Source organism: Gekko japonicus, unplaced genomic scaffold (assembly GCF_001447785.1).
Source record: "Gekko japonicus isolate JY-2015 unplaced genomic scaffold, Gekko_japonicus_V1.1 scaffold588, whole genome shotgun sequence".
In the NCBI taxonomy this organism is placed as follows: Eukaryota; Metazoa; Chordata; class Lepidosauria; order Squamata; family Gekkonidae; genus Gekko; species Gekko japonicus.
The window spans coordinates 15,681-28,634 of NW_015167071.1; the positions used below are offsets into that span (position 1 = coordinate 15,681).

The 12,954-nt window shown below is 44.9% G+C and overlaps 1 protein-coding gene across 1 annotated transcript in view; it reads left to right on the forward strand.

Annotated features, from left to right (window-relative positions):
- LOC107111686 (protein SSUH2 homolog) overlaps positions 1-4,514 on the forward strand; it is a gene marked incomplete at its 5' end in the record, with an annotated part of 19,748 nt that extends 15,234 nt beyond the window's left edge. The window contains 2 exons of the mRNA XM_015412692.1: positions 1,737-1,911; positions 4,340-4,514. Of these exons, the coding sequence (XP_015268178.1) occupies positions 1,737-1,877 (141 nt within the window). The remainder of the gene's footprint in view (positions 1-1,736; positions 1,912-4,339) is intronic.
- Between the last annotated feature and the right edge of the window lie 8,440 nt (positions 4,515-12,954).

Sequence of the window (12,954 nt, forward strand, 5' to 3'; positions counted from 1 at the left end):
CATTCGTCTTGTGGTCAGACAAATTTTGTCCTTTCCATTGTGTATTTGGTGTATAGCTTCATTATGATCCATTAAGAGTGTCATGTTGCACATTGCAGTCAATGCTCTTCGGCTGTAATGATGATACGTGCACCCCCACTCCAAAAAATCTTGGGTACACAAGTGGAAAACTGGAGCAATGAATATATACAAAGCTCCATTCCATGACGGGTCTTTTTATTATGAAAGAAAAGCTTGTTGCAGCTTTGAGCCAGTTGCAGAAATGGATTGAGAGAAACTAGGGTAAGCCTACAGCAGCCACATAACAAGAGCTGCTGGACACTAGAAAATGAAGGATGGGTCATAAGAACATAAGAGACACCAATGTTGGATCAGGCCAAAGGCCCATCCAGTCCAACACTCTGTGTCACACAGTGGCCAGAAATACCAGTGCCATCAGGAGGTCCAGCAGTGGGGCCAGGACATTAGAAGCCCTCCCACTGTTGACCCCCCCCAAGCACCAAGAAGACAGAGCATCACTTGCCCCAGAGCCCCTAGCTATACCTTGTGGCTAATAGCCACTGATGGACCTCTGCTCCATATGCTTATCTAATTCCCTTTTGAAGCCATCCATGCTTGTAGCACCCACCACTTCCTGTGGCAGTGAATTCCAAGTGTTAATCACTCTTTGGGTGAAGAAGGACGTCCTCTTTCCCATGCATAATCTTATAAACCTCGATCATGTCACCCCTCAGTCGTCTTTTCTCCAAGCTAAAGAGCCCTAAGCGCTTTAACCTTTCCTCATAGGGAAAGTGTTCCAACCCTTTTATCATTCGAGTTGCCCTTTTCTGCACTTTTTCCAAAGCTATAATATCCTTTTTAAGGTGTGGTGCCCAGAACTGCACACAGTATTCCAAATGAGGTCTCACCATTGATTTATATAGGGGCATTATTATATTGGCTGATCTGTTTTCAATACCCTTCCTAATAATCCCCAGCATAGCATTGGCCTTCTTTATTGCAGTCACACACTGTCTCGACATTTTCAGTGAGTTATCCACTACAACTCCAAGATCTCTCTCTTGCTCAGTCTCTGCCAGTTCAGACCCCATCAATGTGTATTTATATTTAGGATTTTTGGCTCCAATGTGCATCACCTTGCACTTGGCCACATTGAACCCCATTTGCCATGTTGACGCCCACTCGCCCATCCTTGACAGATCCCCTTGGAGTGCCTCACAATCCTCACTGGTTTTCACCACCCTGAACAACTTTGTATCATCTGCAAATTTAGCCACTTCACTGCTTACTCCCATCTCCAAATCATTAATGAACAAGTTAAAAAGCAGTGGACCAAGTACTGATCCCTGCGGTACCCCACTGCTTACCACCCTCCACTGAGAAAATTTCCCACCTACACTCACTCTCTGTTTTCTATGAACTAGCCAGTTTTTGATCCATAAAAGGACTTGTCCTTCTATCCCATGATTTTTGAGCTTACTTAGGAGCCTTTGATGAGGAACTTTATCAAAAGCTTTCTGGAAGTCAAGGTAAATAATATCTATTGGATCCCCCTTGTCCACATGTTTGTTCACCCCCTCAAAGAACACTAACAGGTTAGTGAGACAAGATCTTCAGTGTCCTTCTAACAATTTGGGCAAACCATGATACTTGACAAAGGTGTCCCCAGTTCCAAATAGTACCTCACAGTTGAGATCCTGAAAAATATCCTTGTTTTTTGTCTTTGTTTTTTACAGAAGCAAACAATTGAGCATATACCTCTTACCAGAGTGGAATACAGATGGCATGAGGCATCCTTCTCTTTTTATGTTTATGGAAATGAACGCAAGGTGTATACTGAAGATTATCCTAAAAAGTGTTGCTGTACCATCATATGATTTGTGGATCATGACATTTTTGTCTGGACACATGGTAAAGAAGCCCTGGACATATTCCACCAGGCATTCAATTAATTTTTAATATGCAGGAAATACATTTTCTGGACACTGCTGTAAAAATACACAATAGGCACATAGACAGCACTTTATACCAGAAACCTACTGACCGACAAACATACCTACATGCCTCCAGCTACCATCCTAAACATACCAAATGATCCATTTGATACAACCAGACTGTACGCAACACCTGCATCTGCTCCAGTCCTACAGACAGAAATTCACACCTGAGGGATCTACAGCAAACATTTTTGGAACTAAAGTACCCATCTGATGTAGTCAAGGAACAGCTTACAAAAGCCAGAATGGTACCCAGAAAAAACCTGTTGCAAGACAGGCCCAAAAGAAACAATAACAGAAAACCACTAGTGGTCACCTATAGCTCTCAACTCCAAACAGTTCAACGCATCATCAGCAACTTACAACCTCTACTGGATAAGGACAGTTCTCTTTCACAACTACTTGGGGGGCAAACCTTTCTTTGCACACAGACATCCCCCCCTCAGTCTCAAACAACTCCTTACTCAAAATAATACAACATCTAATTTGAATGTGGACACTGGTACCAGAGCTTGCAATAAACGCAGATGCCAAAATTGCCATCACATACACCCAGACAACACAATCACTGGACCTAACAAAATTAACTACACCCTGCCAGGCTTATTCACATACTCCTCTTCTAACATTGTATATGCCATTAAATGCCAATGGTGCCCTTCAGTTCTCTACATAGGACAAACAGGTCAGACCCATTTACCCAAAGGATAAATGGACATAAATCTGACATCAAGAATCACAAGACTGAGAAGCCTGTAGGAGAACACTTCAACTTTCCAGGACATTCAATGGGTGACCTCAAAGTAGCTGTTTTATTGCAAAGGAACTTCAGGAACAGGTTAGAAAGGAAGAATGCTGAGTTGCAAGTTATTGCAATGCTCAGAACAATGGAGTTCCCAGGACTCAACAGGGATATTGGTTTCCTATCTCACTACATAATGCTAACCTCACTCAGCCCTTACATCTGTATTCTCACCAATCCTCCAGGAGGGCCATACATCCTTTTTATTTTATTTTATTTCTTATTTGGAATAATAAATTACAATAGTAGATTTTAATGTAACATAATGAATAGTAGAATGTAATGTAGTTTGGGATGGTAGATAAGAATGAATTTGTCTGGTCTGGGAACAATCACCCCACTCCAAGGAAGAAGATGCTATAAGGTCGCCTCCATGCTTGAGAGGAGACAGATGGAGTGTAATGGAAGGGTTTCAGTTAATTACTCTCAGCATTCCACCGTTAATGATACATCTGCCCATTAATCTCCATTTTTAACATATTTATTTCCTTTACTATCCCCCTCCCCCCTGAATTGAACCCAAACAATTGGTAACCATATAAACTAAAGCTTGTTATTTGTGTTTGGTCCTGGTATTGGTTAAACATTCATTACGCTGCATGTTAATTTACTGGTCACCCTCTACCTATATGCATGAACTAGTTATTTCCATTGCATTGTATCTGAAGAAGTGTGCGTGCACACGAGAGCTTATTCATTTCTGTTGCAAGACTTACAGAGGACGATGTCTCTTAAAAGGGGGGCATCAGGGACAGATCATGTAACACCAGGATTTCTCACTGAAAGCGTGCAATGAAATTTTGCATGGCTATTTGTGCTGTGTTCATATGCAAAAAGGAAACTTCATATTATAGCAAGTGTTATTTTTATAGCCTCAAAATTTGACCACTATCCTTGTGATAAAATGGCTTTCATCAGTATTCCTTATGTTTTTGAAGTTTTAAAATACATATTTACATATTTTAGCTTTTCAATATGTATATTTAGAATGAATCCTATGCTCTATTGTAATACAATCTACTGTTAGGGAAGAAATGGGATATGATTTGTTAAGTGCACAGCTCTGCAGCCTTTTGGAATCTTGGGGATGGAAAGCTGAAGTGGAGAGTTGAAAAGGGATGCGTAAGAGGAATGACTGATTGTCCAGGGCTGAAGAGAAGAAGCCATGAAGTCTAGGGGGCTAGATCGAGGTGCTAAAATGCAACTCTGAACAGAAAAGTGCTCTCTTAAGATTACTGAGATACTTCAAAGCTACCTGCGTTGATTTATCAGGGCCCCAGTCACACGGGCCAGATAACGCGGGGGGGAGGCATGGCTATTTGTGCCGCCGCAATTTAATTTGCCACTACCTGATCCAACGCTGCGGCGGTGGACCAGGGTCGTTTCTGGCGATGCATGTTTCTGGCGCGCCACGTGCATGTTTCTGGCGCGCTTCAACGTGGCAAGAAGAGCGCGTTGGAGCGATCAGACGGAGGAGGTCCATCTGCGGCCCGTCGCAAGCTTTTGATAGTGGATTTTCACAGGTACCTTTTAATTCCAGATATTCGGCCGGACGGGACGGCCTGGCTACGGGCGCGCGACACTTGCCAGTTGTGCCCGTTTGATCGCGCTCGTAAAACCTGCCCAGCATCCATGAGTATCCTGCAGCAACTTCTGCGTGTGATCGGGGCCATGTATATGTAGTATGTAAATGTCTGAAGCAATCTACTTGTTTAGGGAGCTAACACTGATTTTAATAGTAAGAAAAGTATGAATGTTCAATTTGTTTTCCTTCATAATAAATTGTTTCTAAAGAAAACAGTTCAGAGTATCTTGCTTACTTCTCACCCCTCCTACCCACTTAAATCAGGGAGTTTGTTCTTAAATTGGAATTTGACAGTAGAATCATAGAGTTGGAAGGGGCCACCTAGTCCAACCCCCTGCACAATGCAGGAAATTCACAAATACCTCCCCCTCCACACCCCCAGTGACTACTGTTCCATGCCCAGAAGATGACCCCCCCCAAAAAATCCTCCAGGATCTCAAGCCAAACTGGCCTGGAGAAAAATTGCTTCCTGACCCCAAAGTGGCGGTCAGCATTTCCCTGGGTGTGTAAAAAAGGGTCACGAGAACTAAGCACTGAGGCAACCCTTCCTGCCCACGAGAACTAAGCACTTGGAGGCAGAGTTCAAAGGGAACCTCTAGGTGGGGCAGAGGTAGTGGGAGAAGAAGCAGAATAGCAATTGCTGAAGCACTCTTGCTGGATCCACTGCCTAGGCTTAACATACGGAAGCAGAGTGAGAGGTTGTGGATGCAGTGCATCAACTTCATTTCTTTCGGAACAGCATCTATAGGATTGTGTGTGAGTAATGATAAATGGGTTTGTCCCTGTTTCATATATTGTTCCTGGGGAAAGTCTCAGCTTCTAATGATTAAATGTTGCAACCTCACTGAATGCTGGACCCAACAGAAACATATAAAGGTTGGGGAGTTCTGACGCAGGATGGCACGTGCAGGGGTCCCCAACCTTCTCGAGCCTGTGGAATCCTGACACAAGGTGGTGGGTACAAGCACAAAATGGCTGCTGAAGAAGGTGGCGCTAACCACACAGAGGAACAGGAGAGGCAATATTAAAAATACACGGGGAAAGAGGGGTGAGTGAGAGTAAAACTGAAGCAATGTTCCTTCAGTCTGCCCAGCCAACTGCATCCCCAATGGCCACTCAGAAGCCCTGCTGGGTACAAGCCCCACCCGGCCCTACCCCCTCTCCAAAAGCATTTGGTCAGCAGGAAAGGTGCTGCCGGGTGCCATGAGCACAGCACTCACTCAGAGCCCACCGGACAGAAGACTGTTACATACTCTGGGAATACAGTGTTGGTGTGTGTATATAAAGCTGGGTTTTTCAAAAGACGTGAAACCCCCCAAATTGCCCTAGACTCCTGGCACAAGCCATCAGATTGTTGGGTTGTCATTAGATGTGTCACTTGATTCTCTCCTTATATCCTACTAAAGCAAGCAAGGTAGTTGTTTCTGGGAGATATACAGTACTCCTGAGTCACATTTCCACTTCAGGATTCTCTAAAATACTAAGGGATCTCTTCTCTTTGCACTTTAAAGGGTTCTCTGGAAGTGATCAGCTGGGGTTAGAAGGAAAAAAATTGTGGCCAACCATCCTAAATTCTTAAAATATTCTTTGGGGAAGAATTGGGATAAGGGGATGCACAGTATCGAGTGTGTACACACACACACACACACACACACACCCCTTCCGACTTTCTCTTTGAAGGACCCAATATAACAGGAATGGATGCCTTCCCTCTTGGAATTTCTGTTGTTAGAAAGCTACTATTTACACAAATCAGATCAAAAGAGGAAATAAACCTTTTGTATTTGTCAGTTCATCCAGTGAGAAAAAAAACCAAGAGGTCTGCTGGCTTAGATCCTGAGCTAAATCTTTGCCCATGGAAGGGATTTCCATGGGGGGGGGGGACATGACTTCCTTGCAGTCCCCCTTCTGTTGTGGTCCAAAATGAACACTGAAGTAGTAGTCCTGGAGGATGAGATCCCTCTCCCAGAAGCAGCATGAGGGAGGTGCTGGAAGTCTGCAGGAGGAAGGGGTAACCAGAGAAAAATGCCCCCTTTTCATCAGTGGAAATCTCCCTCTAGATCTAATGTACTGATTTTCTAATTTATGTATACAGCTCCATGCAGACAGAGGGTTCCCAGTTTTCTTCTGTGAGAAGGATAATGCCCTGTTTACACAATTAGACGTTCCTATGTCTAGACAGAACATTTCTATCAAGGCTTTGGGTCACTCACAATATATTTTGATAGGGATGAGGGGACAAACCGAAGCTAAATGGATGCTTTAAAATATGAGAAAAACAACAACAATGTAAACATTTTTTTATAAAACACAGCGGGAGCAAACTGGCTGTCAGAAAATCAATATGTCTACAGGGCAGCCATAGTACTGGAGGAATGTTTCTGAGGGAGGTAATTCAGGAACAATTATTTTGATTAAAGAGTTCTCACTGCTGGAGAAGGCAGCCCCATCTATATGAGAGGGACAGCTTCACATACTTCAGTGTCTTTAAAACGGTTCAGAGAGGGATGAGCAAAATCACTATGAGGAATTATAATGTGCACCCATTTTAAGCAACTTTTGCAATTCAGAATTTGTGAGTTTGCTTCCATCATTCATTGCTTTGTCGATTGTTTGCTTTTAATATAGTGCCTAGCTCTGACAAGCTCATTAAGTAATGCCTTCTTAGGGAGGGAGTGGTGGTTAAAAGAGTATGCATGGAAGGTTCGTAGTCTATTGCCACCTAGTGGCCAAAAGGTGTTACAATGTATACTTTCCCTTTCAGTAACCAGTCATCCCCAGTGTGATATTTGAATGAGCCATCAAGTGGAAAGTAATCCCTAAATATTACAGATGGCTTTCCTTGGGGTGAAAAGGTGATATTGCAAGAGGTGGTTTGCAATGAAAGATCAAGGTACTTTCCCCACCAAAGTTTGACAGCAGTTAACTTTAAACTAGCCAGTGATATTCAGACTTTTGATCTTGACCCGATCTAGAACCAGGATGGCCCAAATACCACCTTACCCTGGGAACCTTCTGTCCATAAAAGAGGGACCCCATGACATAGCAAATTGTTCCTCAGACGCCTGGTCCAGATCTCTGATGCTCAGAACTCTAGTTTCCGGCTGAGAACCCCTGCTGCACTCTGCCCCCCCCTTAAGCCGGTGCCCTGCTCTGCTCTTTGGACCTCAGCCCAGGATTTCAGGTCATGTATCCCTTCCCTAAAACTTCCGAGTTCCTACCCTCCTCCTTTTTGTAAGTGTGCCCTCTTGTTGGTGTGCGTGTGTTTACTTAGGGAATTAGCTCTCAGATCTTTACATTTTTGTTTTATTTTGTTGTTTTATCAACAAAATTGTTTGTGTTTAAGATCACTCTCACTCACTTTCTTTCTCCCTAATTTTATTTTGGGGTACCCTTACCAGAGATCCACCCTGGTATACACAGGCTACAAGGTCCTGCATTATTCCTTTCTGGAACCTTTTAAAAAGCTAATTTCCCTTTCTCTGGGTCCAGGCTGGGTAACACACTCACGGGCTCAAACTCATCATCTTTTCAGAAAGCTCTCCCAGATTTCTAAGTGTCATCACTGTTCACTGTCAATCTTCCCCCAGCATTACATGAACTCTCACTGGCTGTACTCTGGGAGAGGTGCAACTGAACCTTTCTGTCACTCCTGTCATCACTGTACACTCAGTAGACAATCATGTAAATGTACAGGGAGCAAATCAATAATTCACCCAGTAAACACAAACTGTAATGTATTCATCTCCAACCGCATGCGAGGCTAAGCCTCCACGTGGTCATGCGAAGCTCCCGAGCTTCGCTCTCAGGGACAATGGCTCAAGCGGATCCTAGCCCGCACCAATAGGAGGGCTAGGCTCCCAGCCAAGGGCCCATGGAACTCTCGGCCACTGTAAATAGCCTATCACTGGTGTGTGGAGGGGTGTTTGGGGTGTGGGATTGTTGCACATATAAGCCAGCCTGTGAGCCAGGAAAGGTTGTCTTGTTCTTTCCTGAAATAAAGTATGAGAGCTCAATTCACTAGTAAGTCTCAGTACTTTTCACAAACTAAGCGGTGTTTTTAAAGAAATAAAATTCTACCAGTTGGTGTCCATGTTAGTTAGTGTTATTAAGGAAAAGGAAAAGGTTTCCCTTTGCTCAAAAGCCAGTCGAATCCGACCCTAGAGGGAGGTGCTCATCTCTGTTTCCAAGCCGAAGAGCGAGCACTGTCTGAAGACGTTTCCGTGGTCATGTGGTCGGCATGACTAAGTGCCGAGGTGCATGGAATGCTGCTACCTTCCCACCAAAGTGGTACCTATTTATCTACTTGCAATTTCTTGATTTCGAACTTTCAGGTTGGCAGGAGCTGGGGCCAGAGATGGGAGCTCACTCCGTCATGCGGCACACTCAAGTCTCGAACTGCCAAACTACAGACCTTCTGATCTGCAGCTCAGCGTCTTAACCTCTGAGCCACCGGGGGCCCAGTCTGTGTTATTACTTGCAGGCAAATTTTCACACAGCAGCCAGGACCCTGCAGGGGAATTGGTTTCACCTACTGCAGAGTTGCAGCAGCAACAACAACTTCAAGGCAGCAGGAGATAAAGCTCTGCCACCACGGTTTGAGTTCAGCCACAGAGCTGCTTAGCAGCTGTTTGAGTTGGACAGCGGTGGGGCAAGAAGAGTCAAGGCTCAGTCCATGAGTGATTACAGTTGTCGAACACATAATCCTCCCCTCAAAGTTTCTGGCATTCCCAATACAAATAGAATTCATTGATAATAAATCACAGCAATCCTAGGAAGATACTTGGGAGTACGTGTGCAGCAGGGACTATACTCAGTTTGTAATGGTTCCAGCAGGCTCGACTGTGATCATGGATAAAAACCCTAAAAGTAACCAAAGGCAAAAAGTATGTTTTTCAACACAGTTGCCCGTTTTGTTGGTGTGTTTTTTAACCAGTTTTATATTGCCACCTAGTGGCTATTTACAATATAAACTTTTTCTCTCCAGATGTAATAGCTGTGGTAAGGAGGATAAATGATGTAAATACCACTGTTCTTCATACCTGAAATTCTTGTCATCTGACACCCCCCCCCCCAATTGGGAATTCTCCTCTGTTTGGAGCACTGACCATGTACCTACTGCAGCTCTCGGCAAGGCTCCCTCTAAGCTGTGGAGTCTTGTGAGCAACAACTCTACTTTGTGAGCCACCGGCATTACAGTGGTGAGCAAGCGATTTGGCTCCTGCATAAATCAGTGTGCTCTGGAGCCCTCCTTCCTGAGCTGAGACAAAAATGTGAGAGCCGGAGGCTAAAAAACTGTGAGCTAGCTCACACTGACTCAGTTTAGAGGGAACACTGGCTCTCGGTATCTTCACTTCGTATCTCCCGTCTCTTCATGTCACTAATGTATATTCACATTCTGATGAAACACTGCAAAAAGCAAAATTGATGTGATTGTATGTATCAAGATTCCTTTCCTCCCCACCTCACTAACCAGTGAGAGGTATGGAACTGACCTGCTGTAGAGATATGCAGAGCGGCAAAACACTGCACAGAAAGAATCTTGGTGCTATCATATATATAACATCAAGGGCATTTTGGTAGTTTTTTTTTTTTTAAATCATGCCTGTCCTTTGGTAGCATGACCATTTAAAAAGCTGAAGAAAATGCAAGGGTAAGATGACAAAATTGACTGAACCCCACATACGGAAAAAATATGGGATGTGTTTGCAGTGGAGACACTATCAAATCAAATCTTAGAAACCAGCTCTCATGGGTGAGGCATTTCTTGTGATGGAAAACCAATGGGTTGATGACACAGACAAAGGCCATGCTACTTTGTTGCTCCTTCTAGATCGATCTGCAGCCTTTGATGATGCCATTCTGTTGAGATATATTTGGAGGCAGAAGTAGGTATCAGTGGGTGTGCCTTGGACTGATTGGTGTAGTGGTTAAGTGTGCAGACTCTAATCTGGGGGAACCGGGTTTGATTCCCCACTCCTCCACTTGCACCTGCTGGATTACCTTGGGCAAGCCCTAGCTCTGATAAGAGCTGTTCTTGAAAAAAGAGCAGTTTCTGTCAAGAGCTCTCTCAGCCCCACCTACCTCACAAGGTGTCTGTTGTGGGGAGGAGAAGGGAAAGGAGTTTGTAAGACGCTCTGAGACACCTTTGGGTAGTGAGAGGCGGGGTATAAATCCAATCTCCTCCTCCTCCTCCTCCTCCTCATTCATCAGGGACAGAGTTTCCTTTCCACTGGAGACCAGTGTGGGAGCTGTCTTGTGGACAGGGCGCAGTCTTATCGCCCATGTTATTCAACCTCTATGTGAAGCCTTTAGGAGGAATCACTCATGGAACTGGATGGGGAACCAAACTTGCTGAACTGGCTCAGTTCGGGTGAGGGCCTATTAGCTTGGTTTGGAGGCCACCCCGAACCAAACTGGACTGGTTTTTTTGGGTTCATACGCATTCCTGTTAGGGACTGTGGGCTACACTACTATGTCTAGTATGTACTGTTTGTTGCTGTAAGTATGATCCTACTCTGTAGTTTCTGCACCGTTTCATGTGCCGCACAAAAGAGATGGGGCACATTGACACAGAAGAGGGGTAGATTGATGGAGAAGACAGGGCAAAAGAGATGGGGATAGGTTGTCACTTTGTCGGGTTGGGCCTGGCCTTGCGTGCCATAAAATGTAATGCCAGGTACTGGTGACACAGTATAAAGGACAGAGGAGGCTAAGCTCCGAGTTGGTGTGTCCTCACTGCAATGCCCCATGGGTTGGATGGTGCAAAGGAAAACCTGCATGGGTGGACTGGAGACCCAATGGTGCGGCTCTGGGCAGACAATCCTGCACTGTCTGGAGGGGGGCAAACCTCTTCCCCAGGCCACTCCTGCTGCCAATGCTGTGAGCCCAGGCTCCAGGGTAAAAATGCGAAATGGCTGGGTGTTGTGAGCTCCCCCCTGCTTCCAAGCCACCATGAAAGGGGACTGGGAAAACAAGTTGAACTAACCATCATGCCTGCGGAAGTGAGAGAGTGGTGGGGGCCCAGGTGTGTGGCCACGTGCACAGCAGGACCCAGGCCAAGCAAAGCCTGATAAGCCTGATAAGTTGCTTGCGGGCCCCTTATAAGAGTCCTGGATGGGCCAGTTCCAGCCCCCAGGCCTTATGTTTGACACCCTTAACCTAGGGAGTTCCTGTTTTCCATGCGAGCAAAAATCCCTGCGTGAAAACAGTCCCAATGAGCTTCATGGCAGAGTGCAAGTTTGAACCCAGGTTTCCCCAGTTCAGTTTCAGGTATGTAAAAATTATGATACTGAGGTTTAAAGCACATGTATTGAACATATTGGGGGAAACACCATTGATATCCAATTCAGATATTTATTTCCTTCCTCAAAGCAGTGTGTTTTTGTAAAACAACAACAGCAACAAAAATGTGCTGGTACGTATAATATAAGGTTGCACTGATTTCCACAAATTCTCCCCTCAAGACTTGGGAGATGCCCCCCCCCCAGGTGCCAGTACTCAGTACCAGTGAGTACTGCGGTACTGCCACAAAAAAACCCTCCTGCCTAAAAACATTTTATCAGCAGTGGGAGGCAAAAGGGTTCATATGGGGGAGGGAAAGGAACACACACACATTCCCCCCCAACAGACAATAGCATGCCATTACATGTGTGGTGGAATGTGCCTGCTCTGGCCTACAGGCCCTATTCCAACCTACCCTCCAAAGTTTTCCCAACACCTGAGGGGCTTTTATCACTCTCCGGTAACCCTTCGCCACCATCTGATCTTTGCAGGAGTTACCCACTGGGAGGGTCAGGATTGCCAGCTTCCCTTTTAAGTTCTCAGGCCTTGCCTCTGTGTCTCCCACTACCCAGCTCCTGGTCACCAGGGGGACCATTTACTGCCTTGTGTATCCCTGGAGGAATAGCTACTTGCCAACTGACTGCTTTCACCCTCCTGGCACTCCTTTTAAAAATAGCATGTCCAAGATGGTAGAGGTCTATGTGGTACAGAGAATCACTACCAGCATCAAAAGTTATGAAGTATTTATTTAAGAGAAGCTGTTCACAAGCATAGTTTTAGCACAGCACCAGAATGAGCAAAGGATTAAAAAGAAACGGGTAAAATGCAATTCCTTAGCTTAGGAAGTTACAGAATTTTAATTACCTTCATAGAATCATAGAAACATAGAATGTGAGAGTTGGAAGGGACCTTGCAGGTCATCTAGTCCAACCCCCTGCACTCTGCAGGAGCATAGCCAAAAGATAGCCCTACATACCTACATACCTACAACATATCCGAAAGATGGTCGTCCAGCCTCTGCTTGAAAATGTCCAGCGAAGGAGCAGCACACCACCTCCCAAGGCAGACTGTTCCACTGCTCAACCACTCTTACAGTTAGGAAGTTTCTCCTGATATTTAGCCAGTAACGACTCCCTTGTAATTTCCACCCATTAGACCTAGTCTTGCAATCCAGAGCAAGAGAGAATAGATCCATTCCATCTTCTACATGACAGCCATTCAAATACTTGAAGACTGCAATCATGTCCCCTCTAAGCCTTCTCTTTCCCAAGCTAAACATACCCAAC